This window comes from Semicossyphus pulcher, unplaced genomic scaffold (assembly GCF_022749685.1).
Source record: "Semicossyphus pulcher isolate SPU_LCO1_2020_fin unplaced genomic scaffold, fSemPul1.0.p SCAF_2, whole genome shotgun sequence".
Classification (NCBI taxonomy): Eukaryota; Metazoa; Chordata; class Actinopteri; order Labriformes; family Labridae; genus Semicossyphus; species Semicossyphus pulcher.
Window position 1 is genome coordinate 18081946 of NW_027211693.1, and position 17749 is coordinate 18099694.

Consider the following 17749-nt stretch of genomic DNA (forward strand, 5'->3'; position numbering starts at 1 on the left):
GGAGGCCATGCCATGTAAGATTTTGATTATCTTTCCATAGTTTTACATCACTGGATCTTTGCTTTAACTCTGTTACCATAATGGATAGCAAATGATTGAAAGCAGAGTGTGTTTTTCAAGTCAAGGAAATCACAACCTGTAAGAACGTAGCTTTACATGACATTCAACAAACATACCCAATGAAGTATTAAAAGAATGAAAATGGATCCGTCAAGAGTCAGTCAAGATGGTAAGTAAAACATCGGCTTTTTTTCTACACAACCACAGGTGTCACTGTGTGTCTCTGTCTACTTTTAAATCTGCATAAACTATGATACATATTTGATTGTCTGAATCAGAGCCGCCACCTGAATACCAAACCACAGAGGAGCTGTCAGCCACACGAGGCCTCCAAATAAAAGAAGAGTGGATCAAGCTCAGACGCTGTTGTTTGAATGGTGATGGGTGGCAAAAAGAGTCTGAGGTCAAGTCTGTTGTAAGCGAATATCAATATATGTGATGTAAAACAAGATATGGTGAGCTATTTAAATTATCTCTTCAACCAGTGTGGGATCCTACAATGTTTCATGCATTTATCACGACGAGGTAAACCTAAACGAAACATGACATGTGTTGGTTTGTGAGTGCATGTGCATGTGCGTGTGTGCGTTAACAAATCACAGAGGAAAACACAATCATGCCATGACATTGCGACAGACAGCAAGTTAAAGTGTTAACTCCCTCCTTCCCTGAATTGTCGACAACAGAGTGAACTTTTTTTTAAAAAACAGCTATAAGTTTATCTTCAGTTCATCATGATAAAAATCGCATAAACACCATCATAATCATATCCCTTTTCTAAACAAGATAAAGTTTCTATATGCTATGGAAAAGAGCCATGGGGAAGGAAAGTAACTAGTTGTGTTCAAAGCACAGTGAAAAATATTTTCATCTTTACAGCAGGGGCTTCTGTTTGTTTCAAAGTGCTTTGAGAGACTACATCAGGTGTTAGCAAAACAAAAGTTTTAACAGTGTTTTATTGCAATACACTTTCACATGGTTAATATCCAGTAACCATCATTATTCATTAACACAAATCATCTTTTAAATATGAGTAAGAAAATAATGTGATGTAGATTTTTAAAGGAGTGAACACAACCAGCAGTAGAGCTAGTTGTCACTTTCCCTCCCCATCACGTCCCTGCCACCTCGCTCCATCTACTTTCATACTCATAGAGGGGAAATAGTGTTAATTAAAAAGTGCATCATGAATATGTCGAGATTAACAATAAAAGTAAACCATCTTTTTTTGTCATAAATAAAGCTTTTTCCTGTTATATTCAATAAAACTCTTACTATACAAGTCGAGTAGTCACATGATGCAAATCTACGCCCTGTGGTCTTGCTAGCATCTGGGAGAAACATTAGCAAATCCTGAAACTTGGAAGCTACGACCAGCCAATAGAAACAGGAACTGCTGCGTCAAATCTAGGAGGAAGAGCAAGGAAAAGTTAGCAACGGCCACTTACATATACTGAGGCTACAACACATGAACAGTTACACCACATCCCGTTGTGATACAACACAAAGAATCCACAGCTAGCATGTAGTTGCATTAGCTAGACGTTAGCATGTAGCCCACATAATGAAGTTTAAACATTTAAACAAGTAACTGTTTTTGGATATAGGCCTGCTTTTATTTGCTTTCTTGGTAAGAGTTAGATTAAGAGACAAATACTTATACTCACATGTTTAGCTAGCAAGTGTTTAGCTTAGCTTAGAGCAAAGACTGGAAACAGCTAGCCGGGTCATGTCAAAAGATACAATGAAATCCACCTTGCACCTCTGAAGCCCACAAATGAACATGTTAGAACTATAACTATAAGAGATGTGTAAGATTATAAGACTGGAAATGTTTGACTGTTTATGCTATGCTAAGCTAACCCAGCTCCTGGCTGTAGCTTGAAAGTGATATTAATCTTCACAACTAACTCTTGCAAAGAAAGCAAATAACGAAAATGTTCAAACCTAAATTTTTAATTTAGTTTTTGTCAAATTAAATTAACTTGACAAATAACATAACCTTAATGAGACGGTATGTCTAGATATTTGAAATATAGTTAAATGTCAATGTTTTTTTTTACTATCTCAGAGATATAAATTGATCTCACTGTTCACATGTTGTAGCTCCAAACTGTAAATGGATAAGAAGAACATTCCCTCCTTGGACTTTTGCCCATTAGGTCAATTAAAGAGGCAAATAAATCAAAATGGAAGACCTTAAATGGTCGAGAAAACCAGCTGTCCAGCCCTGCCTTCAGTCACTCTAGAACATCAGAACAATTTACAGTCAGGAGCCCTCTTCCCCATTCACCGATGGATTTGTAAAGCATTGGATGGCTACAAACTGACAGGACTGCCTTTTTTCCAGACTGGTGTGCATATTTCCAACACTTTCTAAATCCATAAGAAAGTAACTGGTCCACTCTTAATGCAGAGGAGAGAGCAGAACTCAGACACACTGTCCATGTCTTTCAGCCTCCGGGCCTGAGTGGACTCTGCTCGGCCATTGTCGGCCTTTCCTCAGTGGCAGGTCTTCATCCCCGTCAAGTACGGCGACTCCTGTCGGCACAGGCCCATCTGCTGCTGCTGCTGCTCTTGAAGATCTGAGGCCACACCATCGACAAAGTCGGGGACGGGTAGCCCTGAGAGAATCATGACCGACTTGTTCCAGATCATGAATGTGGGTACAACAGGCAGGAGGAAGGAGATTTCAAAGGTGTGAATGTGCTGGGAGTTCATTGCATCATGGAAGGAGAGTGAATTGTTGTCATAGTCCAGCAGGACACCCAGCCGCCTCAGCTGCAGGCTCGCCTCCACCAGCATCTCCTTTCCGTCGTGGCGCACCATAAAGTTGTTGTTGCAGCGCGAGAAGACCCAAGAGGACGAGTTCTTGCCGCTCCATTCGTTTTTGGGGGCTGATTTGTAAGCCACGCCGATGGCATACCTGCAGGGGAGGAACATTTTGGAATGCATTAGCGATCTGAAAGTTGTGTCCTCCTTAATGACTTTACTTGAACAGTCAAGCTACCTCATGTTGAGGACACACAAGATAGGCACTTCCCCTTTGGGTCTTTCCTGCATGAAGCGGACTACTTCAGAGCCAATTAGTGAAAGGAATATAAATAGGAAAAAGTATACGCTGTGTGTGGTGGGTACGTGTCTGTTGTGTGTATGTGTGGATGAGTTTGCATAACAGCCTAGATTCAAACTCCCTAAAGAAAGATATTTCGGCTTATCAAGCCTCCTTGCAGGCTTATATAACGCACCACTGTGCATGGTCCTTACCACGTGGACGCTCCCAGCAGCACCTCCCAGTAGTGGCACCCACTGTCGATGAAGACGTTACCGGCCGCACCGTAGGAGCCCGTGCCGCTGAAACGCTCCGGGGTGTGGCTCTTCTTCAGCGAGCTCTCATCCTTCTCCATGGTCAGACAGTCGTTGGACAGACGCAGTTTCTTGTGGGCGGTCTTTGGGTCCAACTTGAAGGGTTGACCTGGAAAGACAGAATTTTTGCTTTCAAGAGCCTATCAGTGTGTTTTGATAGCTGATGTGGGTCATGATTATGATAATGATCACATATGATAGTCATCATAAGGAGCAATATCATTTTCATCATCTTTGTCGTCTTTTTATGCCAAAATGGCGCCTCTATTATAACAAGATGCAACAAACAGGAGGAGAAAACCACAATTGTAACTACATAAAAATGTCAGTCCTGATTGGTCTACAAAGGAAGTCATCCCGACTATAAAAAAAATATACCACCATTTATTCCTTATATGTTTTCTGGCAATTTCATGTTCTCTTAAATTGGGGAGAATCGGCCAGATGATACCACCGGATCAGAGCTGCGTGTCACAAAAAAATGGAGCAAGATTGAAGTCAGAGCAGCAGCAAAAGGAAGAAAATAAATAGAAAGAGAGTTGAGAAGTGCTCGCAGAGAACTCACAGGGAGACAGAAGAGGAGAATGTTTGAAATACAAGGACGAGAGTCTAAACTTCAAAGCGTCTCACAGCCTTTGGTGAAAACATTTCATAACAGGAGGAAGCCACCCGGCATTCTCCTTTGTGCCTGCCATCACACAGACTTGGAAATTAGCTGAAGGAAATAGCCTTCACTTCCACTGCAGTAGGTAGCGGACGGGGCTATTCAGTGGAAATGCTGCGATCCGCTTGCAACAATTCAATTTGCAGTGACACCAGTAATTTGGGTGTAATGGGTGGAAAATTGAGCGGGTGAAACTAGGTGAGTGGCAGAGAGAGAGGAGTTCAGGAGTGAGGAGGAGAAGTTGAGGGGATAATGTTAGGCTGAAGATTTGTGTGTGTGTGTGTGTGTGTGTGTGCGTGTGTAGGCTTCATGGCGGTCAGCCACGTCCCTTCCAGACCTGACATTTAACTCTGACACCTCTCATCTCATCTCTCAGCCTCCCTGAGCCTCCCACGGCTTAATGAGCGACACAATGAGGACCTCCTCCCCTCCCTCTATCTGTCCTCTCCTTCATCTCTCTTCCCCCATTCTCTCCTTCTCATCCTCTCTATCCTCCCTCCTCTCTCACACACTTCCCTCCAATAATCCGCGTGGTGAGTGTGTGTTACCGCATGTGGATATGAGACAACGAGGCCAATGTGCTGCTGGCAGCCAATTACATTAATGCGCTCTCTTCTTTGAACTGCTTATCGCTGCCAGCGCAGCCATTTCCAAACACTGGGGCTCTGTCATGCCTTTCCAGGGGATGACTCCTGAGAGCCCGGGCTGGGCCTGAGGTTGGGGAAGGGGAGACACACGTGACCGTAGAGGACAAGCAGACACGCACACAGAGCAGCAACTCCGGCCTACAAACAAGCAGACATACAGTACGAGGCCATGTGCAAATGTTTAGAAGCAACGCCAGCAGGAGTCTCGTAAAAGGGAAAAGTCATGCATAATAAGATCGGGTTTGAATGAGCGAGTCCTGCCTATGTGAGAATAGATGTGTATGCACATACTGTATGGCTGGCTGCATGCTCCAAGGGAAACTGAATTTGGAGGTCTGCACATGCAAAATGGCAGGCGTAACATTAACAGAACTACTTCACATAATTTTTAATTGCCGTAGTGTTGGCAGGCTGGAAAAGCAAATTGTTCCCAATTTTCACACAGCTGTGAATGCATCGTTGCTCTGACTGCTTGACACTAGTGTCATGTCATGTTGTCAGGTGTTTATTTGCATTGTTAAGTATAATTTTTACTTCTTTTTTGAGGAGTGGGCAAGTCAAGTCCACGTATTGATAGTGGAAAGTATTTTTACTTGAGTACTTTTTTACACTTTAGAGGGAATATTGTACTTTTACCACATTTTCCTGACAGTTTACAAAACACATGGTAAGTTTTTAAATTGTGATACACTGTTACAGACGAGCAGCACCATTAATAATCATAATATTACAACAGTATGACTGAGGTCATTCTGAATTACTTTTGAGTTTTAAGTTCTCTTGTTGAATGTCAAAATGCAGGACTTTTTGGTTGTAATTACTCCCTATTGTACAGTTTCTACTTTAATGTAATAATTGGATCACTTCCTCCGCCTCTGAGGTTCATTTATGTCTCAGAGTCGACATAAAATGACCAGACTGGCAGTCACTGTTCGTAGTATTTATTGGTTATTGCTAGCAGCAGTCAGAAGTCGTGCCAACTGTGATTTCTTCTGGAGCGCTACACTGCCGGCCCGAAGGCGTAAAGAACCAGTGTGTGGTTGAGTCCATCAGTAAGGATCATTTAAAATAAGAAAGTAGACGTCTAAGAAAGTTCAGCATCATTTCAAATTCGCTGACTGTTCAAAGACAAAACACAAACACACTAAATAAAAACACACTTACGTGCCATCAGAAATACAAAACAATAAAGACAGGACAGAACAACAGTGGCTCCCTGAACAGCTAATCCTGCTGTCTGGATTTCTTAGCAGTGTCAGCGATTAGTCTGCTCCCACTCTCTAATACAGACATAATTAGAGATGTTTTAACTGTCTGCAGAGGCGATAACTGCTCTCTGCCTTGAAGCTGTGCATTGTTACTGAATTGAAAGTCTTAAATGGAAACTTGTAGAACATAATAATAAAACAGTCTCAAGATAAAAAAGAGGTGAGAAATAAAAGGGGGATAGTATTAGGGGAGCATTTATAAAAAGCGATTTAATTCTAACTTCATTTCACTCAGCTCTTGTCGAAATAGCTGCAGAGGGATAGAATCTGGGTAATCGACTTTATTTCAATTCAGTCTATTTCACTCACGCTCCTTTTGTCCCTGCTGAGGGATAGATTGAGCTGCTTCAGTAATGAGGGAGAGTTAAAGAAGAAAAAGCTCCATTTTACCGCATAACTGAACAATTACTGCAGGAGAAACAGAAGCGTCGGGGACGCACGGAGCTCAAGCTCAAATCTTTACCCAGGTCGCAACATCTGTGATGAACCTCAGTGTCATTAAAATGCATGGCTGCATGCCACTTGGCTTCTAATTGGCTGATCCATATGTAATGTGGTATGTAATTCAGCAGCGCTGCCCGGCTGAAACATGGATTTACACTGGTGAGATTAAATATGCATCAATCATGCGACACGGCTGGGGATGCGCAAAAGCACAGCAGCTGTATGAGGTGCGTTCATGTACCGCGTCTTGTCTTCTAACCTTTAACTGGGCTTTTTTTTTGGCCTATTTTAATCAAACTTCTGTAAGAAAGCATCTTCGTTTACTAAAGAGCAAAGACAAACAGACAGCGGTGACTGATCTCCTCTAACTTCACCCTGTAATGAACTCCACGCAGTCTTCAGAGACCAGTGCTAGAAAAATAATTTTCACTGAGGCTTCTCCGTCTGCTTTTAAATTCCCTGTGATTAAGGAGCCATTTTTGGATATAAAGTTTCTGTGATTAAGTAAAAAACCACGTCAAAGATGTTTTTTTTTTCAGCAAGAGTCACCATGAGTACTATTGGTTGTGTGCGTAAAATGTATTCATTCATTAAAACGCTGCTGCAGCTTTAATGATGCTAGTCGGCTCTACTCGGGAGTCAATGCACACACACACACACTTAGTGGCTCTATTTAAATGATCTATAGCACATGATCTAAAGCGCATTAAGGGTATTTCCAACTACACTTTGGCTGGTTAAACAAAGTATTTTAACACTCAATTAATGTTAATGTTGAATCCCAGCTCTGATTAGCTTGTTTTCACTATCAATAGACAACAGGTGACCTTACATGTGCATCAATAACACCTTAAAGGCCACCTAAAAGCTAAAATATGCATAGTTTTAAAATTAATATAGCTATAATATGTTATGCTATGCCTGTATTTGGAAGCATGGTACAACATTAAAACAGGATGTTACAGCCGCACATTCTGCCACACGTCCCGGCTGGCAGTTTTAAAAATGCGACAGTACACGAGGTCAGATGGAAGGTCAATGCCATTAGCTAGAATGGCGCGATATAAGACCGAAAAGCTGACACGATGTCACAAATGCAACACCAGATAAACGTGGAAGGCTGCAGATTTAAGCTCTACAGGATAAAGGCTGCTGTTATTCTCTATTTCCCTCATATATTGTTAGTTAATCCCTTGAAAAGACCAAAGCAGACAATGCGTCAGCAGTCTCTTAATACTTTCACGACTCTAACCTGTCTGCTGCACACAGACACAAAGCCACTGTTTCCTAAAGAAGTACAAAAAGGAGCCACAGTTCCATTTTATAATTCTAGTAAATCATTTCCTAAAATAGCTGGACACTGGAGTTTGTAACATTTTTACCCAAATGGGAATAAATGCATTTATTTGGGACTAATTCATCTGTGGACGACAATAGAGTAGGCAGAGGAAGACGCTTTATCAGGCAAGACTTGACAAAAAGGAAAGCTACAGACGATTACCACCCTTATTCATCAAGCTGTGGTACAGAGATGGAGTCCATTTTACTAAAACTTGTTAAAGGGATAGTTTGGGGGGTTTTGAAGTGGGGTTGTATGAGGTACCTATCAATAGTAAGTGTATTACGCACAGTAGATAACAGTCAGCAGCGCCCCTGCGTGGAGAAACCGGCCAGGGTTCCTACACGAAAGCTAAGCGAAGCACGGCTGCAGACGGGGTCAGGAGTGCCACGTACACTTAAAAGAGTCCTACACATAAACAAACATTTCAGTTGAAGTGTACGTTGTCTTTTAGTTCTTGTCACCGCTTCACACCGACGTCAGACAGCCCTTTCCTTCAGCACTCCGCACAGCTGCCTACGCATGCAGCGCACGGTATCATAAGAGCTGTTTGGGTCAGCTGTTTGTAGAAGAGACAAACAAATAAAACAAATTCAGTATTATGGAAATGCCTTAAATGTGCATTTATTTTAATACTAAAAAGGTGCTTCTCTATTGTTATGTAAATCTATTTTAAAGTGGGACCTTTGTGTCCTTGACAAGGAAATATATTACATCTTGTTAGTGTTTCTCTCTGCTCTTCTGATGCTTTAATGTCAAAATGTTTCAGCTTTTCTGCCTCATTTTACAGGCAACAGTAGAGAAAGACAAGAGGAGAGCAAAAGGGAGTGGACATTACAATCACACAGATCACACCTTATACCACTATTCCACTGTGACACTCTCTATCCTCCTCTTCACCTCTTTCTCTTCTTCTATTACCAACACTCCTCTCGCCTCCTCTCCACTTCCTACTGTTTACTTTAGGGGCTGCCTGGCAGCTTGAGGCCTGTCATCAGAGATGCATGCTGGGTAAACATTATTGCAGGTCCTTAAACAGTTAGCAAAGAGGTACGAGTACCCCTGGGGCACCTTGACATGTGATATTTTCAGCCTGGATTTTAGCTGCTTACTCAACACGTGGATCTGAGGATACACACTTACACACACACACATGCACATTCTGGGGTGCTTGCCGACTCCCTGCTTTGTACACACAATATGGAGGCCAGGAATAGTCTCCCAACAGAATGACGAACATAATAAAGTCAACAGTCCAGTGTTTGACTGTCAGCACAGTAGCTGCCTAAAGGAAGGCCGGTATGAATTCAAATGAGCTTTTGTTTAGACACAAACAATATGCTTACTCAAAATAGAGCCGTGTAAACAAAAGAGCTGCTACATAAAGACATATTTAAGCCTGGATTTACTTTGTTAGCACTCCTACTTCACACCATCCTGCAGCTTTGTTCTACAAAATGACTAAATTGGATGTTGGTGCTAAGAGGCTTTACACTGTGGGACAGGTGCAGATGTCAAACCAGGGGGCTGGACTCTCGATGCAGCGAGCCAATGTGGACGCACCCTGGGGGCTGTGGGAAACTTTGTGGAAGATTAAACCAGATTTGGCCTCTTTTCAAATGCACAGATCGCAATAATAAAGTCAGGGAGATTAATCCTGGTTTACCCTTCTATAAAATGACATTTAAATACCTTTAAGGAAAGCAGATAGTGTGCAAAGGAGTTCAAAAACCTCTTAAAGAGACATCTTACAAAAAGGTTGCTCTCGGCCTTGGTACATGTGCTGAATTTGTGTCTGAGGAAATCACATCTTGCAGTTGACTTCCACCTGCGCTCGCAATCAAACCCGGCACTATGAACATTCAAACTGCTCTCTCTGACTGGACCTGATAGTCACAGGCCTGCAGCACTGAATACTAAGCTTAAAGACGGGAATATCACTGTAAAAACATGGCCTACATAAGCCTCAGTCCTAAATATGAACACTTTCCTCTGTCCTAAAACTGCTTTCCTCCTCCTCCTTCCTTCTGCAACTTTGTTTCCTGTTGGTGTGAATTCATTACCGACACAGGCAGCCAATTAAAAAGCATAAACAGGCCACGGTCTAATAAAAGCCGTCTACATTAATGCGGGTGCTCGTTCTGTCGGCTGCCACTCTAATAAGTAATGACCAAACTCAACCTTAATTCAATTTCATGCTCATCAATGTCTAAAAATAGGGTGCTTTAAATGAAAATATAATGATTATTATGTTGTCAGCCAGAGGATGCAGCTTTGACTTTTTAATTTCAAATGAGTGGATACACGCTGGAATTTGAATTAATTAGATCGGCTTCATTATTTCTGTTTTTATACTGGAAAAATCAGGGATTTATCTTTATTTATTATGAAAACATGTAACCAGCAAGAGAAGAATGTGATGAATAATTCTGTGAAATTGCATGAAAGCAACATCTTAACCATCGACTGTAACTGGACTGGCGCTGTGTGACTTCACCCGTGTGCATGGCTCAGGCCTGGACTGCATTAATGGGTAAAAAGCAATGGATTGAGGGCACTCACGTCTGCAGACACTCATCCCTGCAAAGAGCTATTTGGTGTCTTCTTTTCGCTCAACACGCTCCCTCTCTCACTCTCAATCTGTCACCTTTCATCTGCTTTCATACTTCCTCCTGCTCTCTGTCTCTTTGTTGCTTCCTCCCTTCACTTTAGAGGACGGTCGTGTAGAAATGTTGTCAAAGTTCACTCTGAGGTAAATGCAGAGACGTAGTAATAGCAATAAAAGGTCACACACATGCATGCACACACTCTCTTTAACGGCCATCTTCTTTGTCATGCTTAATTCATACGTGTTTTAAGAAGCTGTGAGCTACTTCACATGTAAGCTGTGACCATCTAACAGCACAGTGATACGTCTTTGTGCCACTGTTCACTTTGAGCCACTCAGGCATTGATGAGTGGTTTCGCTGGAGTGACCTAAAAAGCCTGTAAAAGCTTTGGAAGTTCACAACAAGCCTTTAAATGTTGTCAAAAGCTATCTGTCTCAAGCCGATGGAATGGCACGAGACAGGGCAGCAGCAGAGGTGTGAAACCATTAAAAGACTAGCTATTGATTTATCACTGCACTCCTGTAACACTGTGGGCGGAAGGTTAAAAACATTAAGGATGAAATTGATGCAGTAGAACCATAGATATCCTCTTTTTTGACACATTATTCCTCCTTGTGAAAACCTGGCCCCTGTATCGACCACAGTACAACTTGACAGCTGTCGGTTGAGCTATAGGCTGTATTATGCTAGCAGCAGCTAATGCAGTGCCTAGCCATTAGCCCGTAGCCGAAAACCGAGTGTTACAAGCGTCTAGATAAGATCACATCTTTCTTTTTCTGTATCCTTTGAATTTTATTTTGGCATTTTAAAACTTGCATTTAAACTATAGGCTGTGTTATGCTAGCAGAGGCTAATCTAGCGCCTAGCCATTAGCCTGAAGCAGAGAAGCGGAGTGCTACAGGCGTCTGGATAAGATCGCATCTTTCTTTTTCTGTATCCTTCGAATTTTATTTTGGCAATTTATAACTTGCTTGATTGATGGACAGGGCTGACACATAGATATAGACAACCAGCCGAAGTACCCGGACGAAACCTCACAAATACACGAGGATCCACACAAAAAGGCCCCTACATCCGAACCGGGATTTGAACCAGGAACCTTCTAGCTGTGAGGCGAGAGCACTAACTACTGCACCACCATGCAGCCCTGCCCTGCAACATTTATTAAAAAAAACACATAACCCTTTGTAAAACTGTTTTCACATATAAGTAATGTTGCCCTTATCTGGGAAAGAGATATTAATGTGTACAATTGGTGACATTCCTCTTGGGTACATTCATATAAAATATCTTCATTATATAGCCTTCCTTTATTTGTTACGATTTCTTAAATAAACAGATTTTGGACACCAATTTAAACGGAAAAAAGAAGAATACAGGGTTAATACTGCTGTATAATTAAATAAACCTATTAGATATTGTTATATTTGACCTCATACTTTGGTGCAAAAAGCTTCATGCGTTATTCCAGGTCTCTTCAAAGCAAGTCCTTGAAGGCAGAAACTGTAGCAGACGGACATTGTCTTGTGTCTCCTTTTCTTCCCTCTAACGCACAAACAAACTTACATCCTCCAAAGTGTGTATACATTCTTTGGCTTTGTGTACATCTGTGTGGGATTAAAGTGAACATGTCTGGCCTGTCTGCGCAATGAGATCAAAAGTTTTGGCGTCTTGTGATGAAAAACTTGACCTCTGGGAGGAATCGACAGATGGCATTAAGACTGAAGGAAGAGCCCTACAGGAAGTGATCATATGCCGTAGCCGGGGGTCACAGAGGACACGGTGCCAAGAGAGGGACAGAGAGGAGGAACATGGAGAGTTTGAGGCCACGGAAAGATGTTGCATAAGAGGGCAGACTTGTCTTCAATCACACATTTTATTCTTGAAGTTTAAGCTACAGCAAAACCTTCATAATATGTGTGATAATGAAGAAAACTGCCATAAATATACTGTAAAATTGCTGTACTGCATTTTCACAAGCCTTTATGGTGCCATATTTGCACAGTTTGCCAATTTGTAATTTGTTTTACACACATACAGAGCAGCACTTTCAACGTACTTAGGACTTGAACAGATAGGGCTGTGATGTATGTCTTCCCAGTATCAGTGCAACTTGTCACTGCATTCTTTGCTTTGCAAGCCTCTGCCTGAAGTATGATGAGCTTAGCCTAAAAGCCTGCAGAGCCTCTCATCTTAAAAAAAAAGTGACAGCTAAACCCTCCAATCCAGCCACAGACAGAAAGAGAGACTTCAAGCGGAAGGAAAGAACTTGTGGTTCCCGGCTCAGAAGATTGCTACCAAAGCTTGAACATGCAGCGGAGTGTATAGAAAACCCTAATAAGCCTTTCAGAGCGGGATATTTGTGATCAGTTTTGTAGTGACCCATTTTAAATCAAAAGCACCGCTCGGCTTCCGAGAGGGACGAGAGAGAGTGGGAGATAAGAGGAAGAACGAGGGACAAATGCTGACAGACACATGCACAAACACACATGATGCAGGTGACAAGATGAAAAACATGAAACCTCAATCATGGATAAAAATATCTAAAGTTTTTTTGTTGCTTTGATGGCTTGTCCAAACTACTACATCAAACAAATATGCTGCTTGCCAATCACAGGCTCAGAATCTCAACCAAACTTGGCTGTGGGCGGACAAGCGTTCCCCCATGATAGCACGGGCTGCGACAGAAGAGGAGGAATGACAGGAAGTGGGAGTAAACAGGAAGAAAGAGTTGGGTATTATGTTTAAGCATCGTACTACACAAACATTGGACACAATATACTGTACTGTGCTAAAATAGTGTACTATACTGTACTCACTTACAGGGATGGTAAGGGGTAGATGACAGAGTGTCTGATTCCAATTTCAGTTTGTTTAGGATGTTGCCTAGCAACGTTGTCTTTTTGAAATTACAGTTATGTTATACTCTTTACTTTTTTACCAATTATATTATGTTGAGAACTTTCTTTGTAATGTTTTTTGAGAGAAAGAAGAGCTTGACTATTTTGGGCTCACCTCCCCGACTGCAAATGCTCCACCAAAACAAAGCTATAAGTACTATTATGATAGGGCACTGTTGCTGCATCCTGAGTTTAGTGCCGCTCAACTGTCATTGTGAAAGAATGAAATACTTTGCCAGTGAACATTTTTTTGTGACTTGTCAGGAACTTCACGTCGCGGTTGGGGCTGGAGCCGATCCCAGCTGTCATTGGGGCGAGAGGCGGGGTACGCCCTGGACTGATCGCCAGTCAATCACAGGGCTGACACATCGAGACAGACAACCTTTCACACTCACATTCACACCTACACCAATTAACCTAACGAGCTGTGGTAGGAAGCCGGAGTACCCAGAGGGAACCGACGTATGCACGGGGAGAACACGCAAACCCTACGTCCAAACCAGGATTTGAACCTGGAAACTTCTAGCTGTTACGCGACAGCCCCTTAAAAAAAGGAAAAATACTGCTCGTTAGGTTTATTGATGACTCTAAATTGCCAGTAGGTGTGAGCGTGAGAGGTTGTCAGCCCTGTGATTGACTGTCCAGGGTGTACCTCGCCTCTCGTCCAATGAGAGCTGGGTTTGGCTCCAGCCTCCACGACCCTGAACAGGATAAGCGGTATAGATAATGGATGGATGGATGGATGGATGGAAATAACTCCAATATAGCTTCTGACACAAATCTAATTGTACAGTCAGGATGGATGCACACCTGAAAAGCTAAGGTACAGCCAAGAAGAAATATTTCACTCTAAACATGTGGGAGGTTGTATGGTTTACTACATATTGATTTTCTTATTTAACCAGTTTGCGATTGATCATCATTGTTTTCTTTTGCTATATGCCTGTGAAACACATGCCTTGCTAATAAAGCCAATTAAAGTCTTTAACAGAGTTCCAAAAGAAGAGATTATACTGATCCTCTTTGTGCCAAAACACACAGTGTAAACTTGCTTTTCCTACAGAGAAACATGAGTTTGTGTTATATGTGTTATCACTATTCAGATTTCATGTTCCTGCGGATGCTTTGGCAACATTTTTATTTAAATCTAATCTGTCAATAAAGCTTCATTGAACGGAGCTATAGTGAGAGACAGAGAAACAGAGAGAGACATAACAGAAGTGAGACTGACAATGAAAACTACCACCTTCTCACTTGCATCCCACTTATCTGTGTCAGAGGAGGACATAACAAATTGAAGTGCTGCTCAGTGTTATTTATATTTTGCCCAGTAAGAGTCCTGAGCCTCAGTGACAGCGAGCCGACTGCCTGCCTCAGATACCCCGCACTTCACCTCCGAAACGCTCCCCGGCTGCATGTCGTGCCCACATCACGCTGCGGCAGTAATCCACTCTAATGCCATAAGAAAAGAGTTAGAGCGCTGACATGCTGCATGTCCCACAGGCAGAGCGGGTCTGGAAGAGTCTGACTGGTGGCTGGCAGGAGGGGGCACGGATTCAGATGGGAGGGGGCTGGTGATGTTTGATGAAGAAAGGTTCACTTCAAAGCAGCAGATGGCGGAATGAAATACAGGGCAGGACAGGTGAACGGGTGGAGAGCTGTTTTTAGAGGGCCCTTATCACTATTAACTTTAAAACATATTAAATTGGCAACGTGAAATTAAAAGAACATAGAATGCAAACTAGGCCTACATGTCATATAATCTTTACTTTACATACACCAGCAGCTGTGCAGGCTTGTCCTTGCTTTGGCCACTTTAGGGCACTAAAATGAACAGACATAGCGACACCTTTATGGGTTGATGTGGCGAAATTGTAATTAAACCGTTGCTTCTCAGTTCCTGCTTAAACATCCAGCGACTGAGAATCATCATCAATAACATCCCTCTCTTTAGGCTCTGCTTTTGGTCCCAACCAGGGGAAATAATCTACCCTGAAATTTCGGTGTATAAGACACAATTTTAATACCAATATACCAGCATAAAATGCAGAGAAAGGTATTTTATTGTGTTATGGAATTTTACCCAGACGATGATGCTATAATCTAGCTAAAGCTTCGTCATGTACATGTGCTGTCATGATCGCCAGTGCAACCACCACCCTCACAACAATAGCAAACTGTCAAACGTCAGGAAGGCTTCCCCTTTATGTGACCATAGGGAAGCATGTAGTGCATGAAGATGAGGGGACCGAGCACTGAACCTTGGGGGACGCCTCGAGAGAGTGGAGTATTGTGAATATTTAATATTTAATAACACAAAAGTGATTAATTACATGTTGTCGTTTATAGATAAACGTATTTGTGGTGCCTTGGTATACGTCACCAAGTTGGCTATGAACTCTGGGTAACTACTATAGGAGAGTCTGAAGATATGCGGACTCACGGAAAGACAAACGCAATTTGGAGTTGTAAAGTCTGCATCAGAGCCCTCACGCACTTGATAATTTGACAGTGGGACAGCACTAAGAACTCACACACTTACTGTGAACGTGCCTCAAATCTGTGAGTGTGGAGATTTGGATTTAGCCAATCAATGTAACCATAGGCTGAGCTCTACTCAACTACTGCACTAGTTGCTAGTTGGATTGCAAATTCGACATGCGAATAAATAGCTACAGAAAACCTTTTTCCCTCTGGGATACCCCCAAAACAGACTGCGTCTTATACTCCAGCGCGATTTATATTGTGGATTTTTATGGTAACTCTTTGGCTGCTAAATGCTTCATTTAGTTCAACTGCTTATCATTAACTGTGCTTCTTTTTTGTTTCCGGCTGAGCAGATAGTGTACAGATGGCTTTTGTTTTTTTTCCCTGGAAACAGCTGCCAGCTGCGGGCAAAAACTGTTTAATCCTTACATCGGCAATATAGGAGTAAATGTCCAGAAAACAATACTTTTGTTGGTAGTTTACAGCTTTATTTTAAGATGGAGCTTAAAGTTTTAAATACTTATTGTTCAGATGAGGACACGTAGACTTAAAAAGCAACACACAGGGTTTTAAATATATGAAAAAAGTCAATAACTGTGCATCCGGGTGTCGCAGTTGTTGATCCCCTTGTCCTCATTCTGCTAACAAGTACATCTCTTATTCTTTTAAGATTTGGGTGCTAACAGGGAAAGCAAGAGCAACAGTCAAGTAAGAGAGAGAGAGGGGGAATGTGTGTGTGTGTGTGTTTGTATCAGTGTCAAAGAGATCATCCCCTGACGACTGCAGTTTCCCACACACCTATTTCACCGAGCAGAGTGTATCCAGATTACACCTAATCCTAAATGCCACAGTCAGACTCCTGACAGCAGCTAAGAGGAGCTGGCATATCAGCGCCGTTTCAGCTTCACTGCACTGCCACTGTAATTTAAGACTGATTTGAAATTTTTATTGGGCCCCCTCGAGGCACAGCCCAAATTAGCTGTATTGCTGAGGTTTTAACCCTTTACATGCTATCACAGCGACTGAGATTCTAGTGAGGAGCATTGAGTTCAGAGTAGACTGATCTGACTCTCTATGGACGGCCATATTGTCCTTCTTTAGCTTTTTAAGACACATTAAGAATCACTTAAACTTGTTTGTTATACTGTATGTACCAAGCAGAAGACGAAGCCTACTTAATGCATTCATCTGGTGAGAGAAAAGTCCACTGTATATGTGCCAGGAAAAGAGAGTGCAACTATTGAAGAGAAGAGAAGAAGTCAAAAGTCCAACTTTCATGAAAATATGGTGATTCCTCACAAAACATACTACTTCCCAGATAATGAGCCCTGGATTATCAAATCCCTTAAACCTTCTCTAAACCAGAGAAAGCTGTCTTACTATGAGATAACAAGGATACAAGATACCGTTGACGAAGTAGGAGAGAAGTAAAGCCAGCTAAAAACAGGTGTAAAAGGAAAGTTGAGGGTGAGCTGATTAAAGGGTTTCTCAAAGTTGGCTTAAAAAGAATAATAGAGGAGTTTTATATCGTGTGAAGCCTGATGCTGAATCGACAGAAGTCTAAAACACATTCTGCTCCAGGTTTGATTTCTGCAATTTCAATGATGAGCTTTCTAATTTTAGATCTGGGCCCGCAGGCTGGTAGATTAAAGCTGATGAGGTGAGTGTGTGTGTAAATCTTTACAATGTTTTAAAGGAGGGAAAGCCCTGGTGCAGATGGAAGACCGGGAACGTTATTAAAGTGTTGTGCCTAAAAACGGGGCCATAGGTTTTGAACATATGTTTCATAGTCATCCTTAGGACAACAGAAAGCATGTTGAAGGGATTATTTGCGGTGCCAGTGGCACAGGTTAGGTTTCCTTCGGCACTGAATGATGTTGCCCTTGATAAGGGAAACATTTAAACATTTTGTAAGATCAGAAACCTTATGCCCGGTGCACGGCATGTTGCACGGTTTGCCTACAG

General features: G+C 42.1%; 1 protein-coding gene across 3 annotated transcripts in view; it reads right to left on the bottom strand.

Annotated features, from left to right (window-relative positions):
* Positions 1–2120: 2120 nt before the first annotated feature.
* Positions 2121–17749, bottom strand: part of mid2 (midline 2) — a 112055-nt gene continuing 96426 nt past the window's right edge. For all 3 annotated transcript variants that reach the window (XM_069669640.1, XM_069669641.1, XM_069669639.1), the window contains 2 exons: positions 3328–3535; positions 2121–2986 (listed from right to left, as the gene is read on the bottom strand). In XM_069669640.1, the coding sequence (XP_069525741.1) occupies positions 2563–2986; positions 3328–3535 (632 nt within the window). In that variant the 3' untranslated portion in view covers positions 2121–2562. The remainder of the gene's footprint in view (positions 2987–3327; positions 3536–17749) is intronic.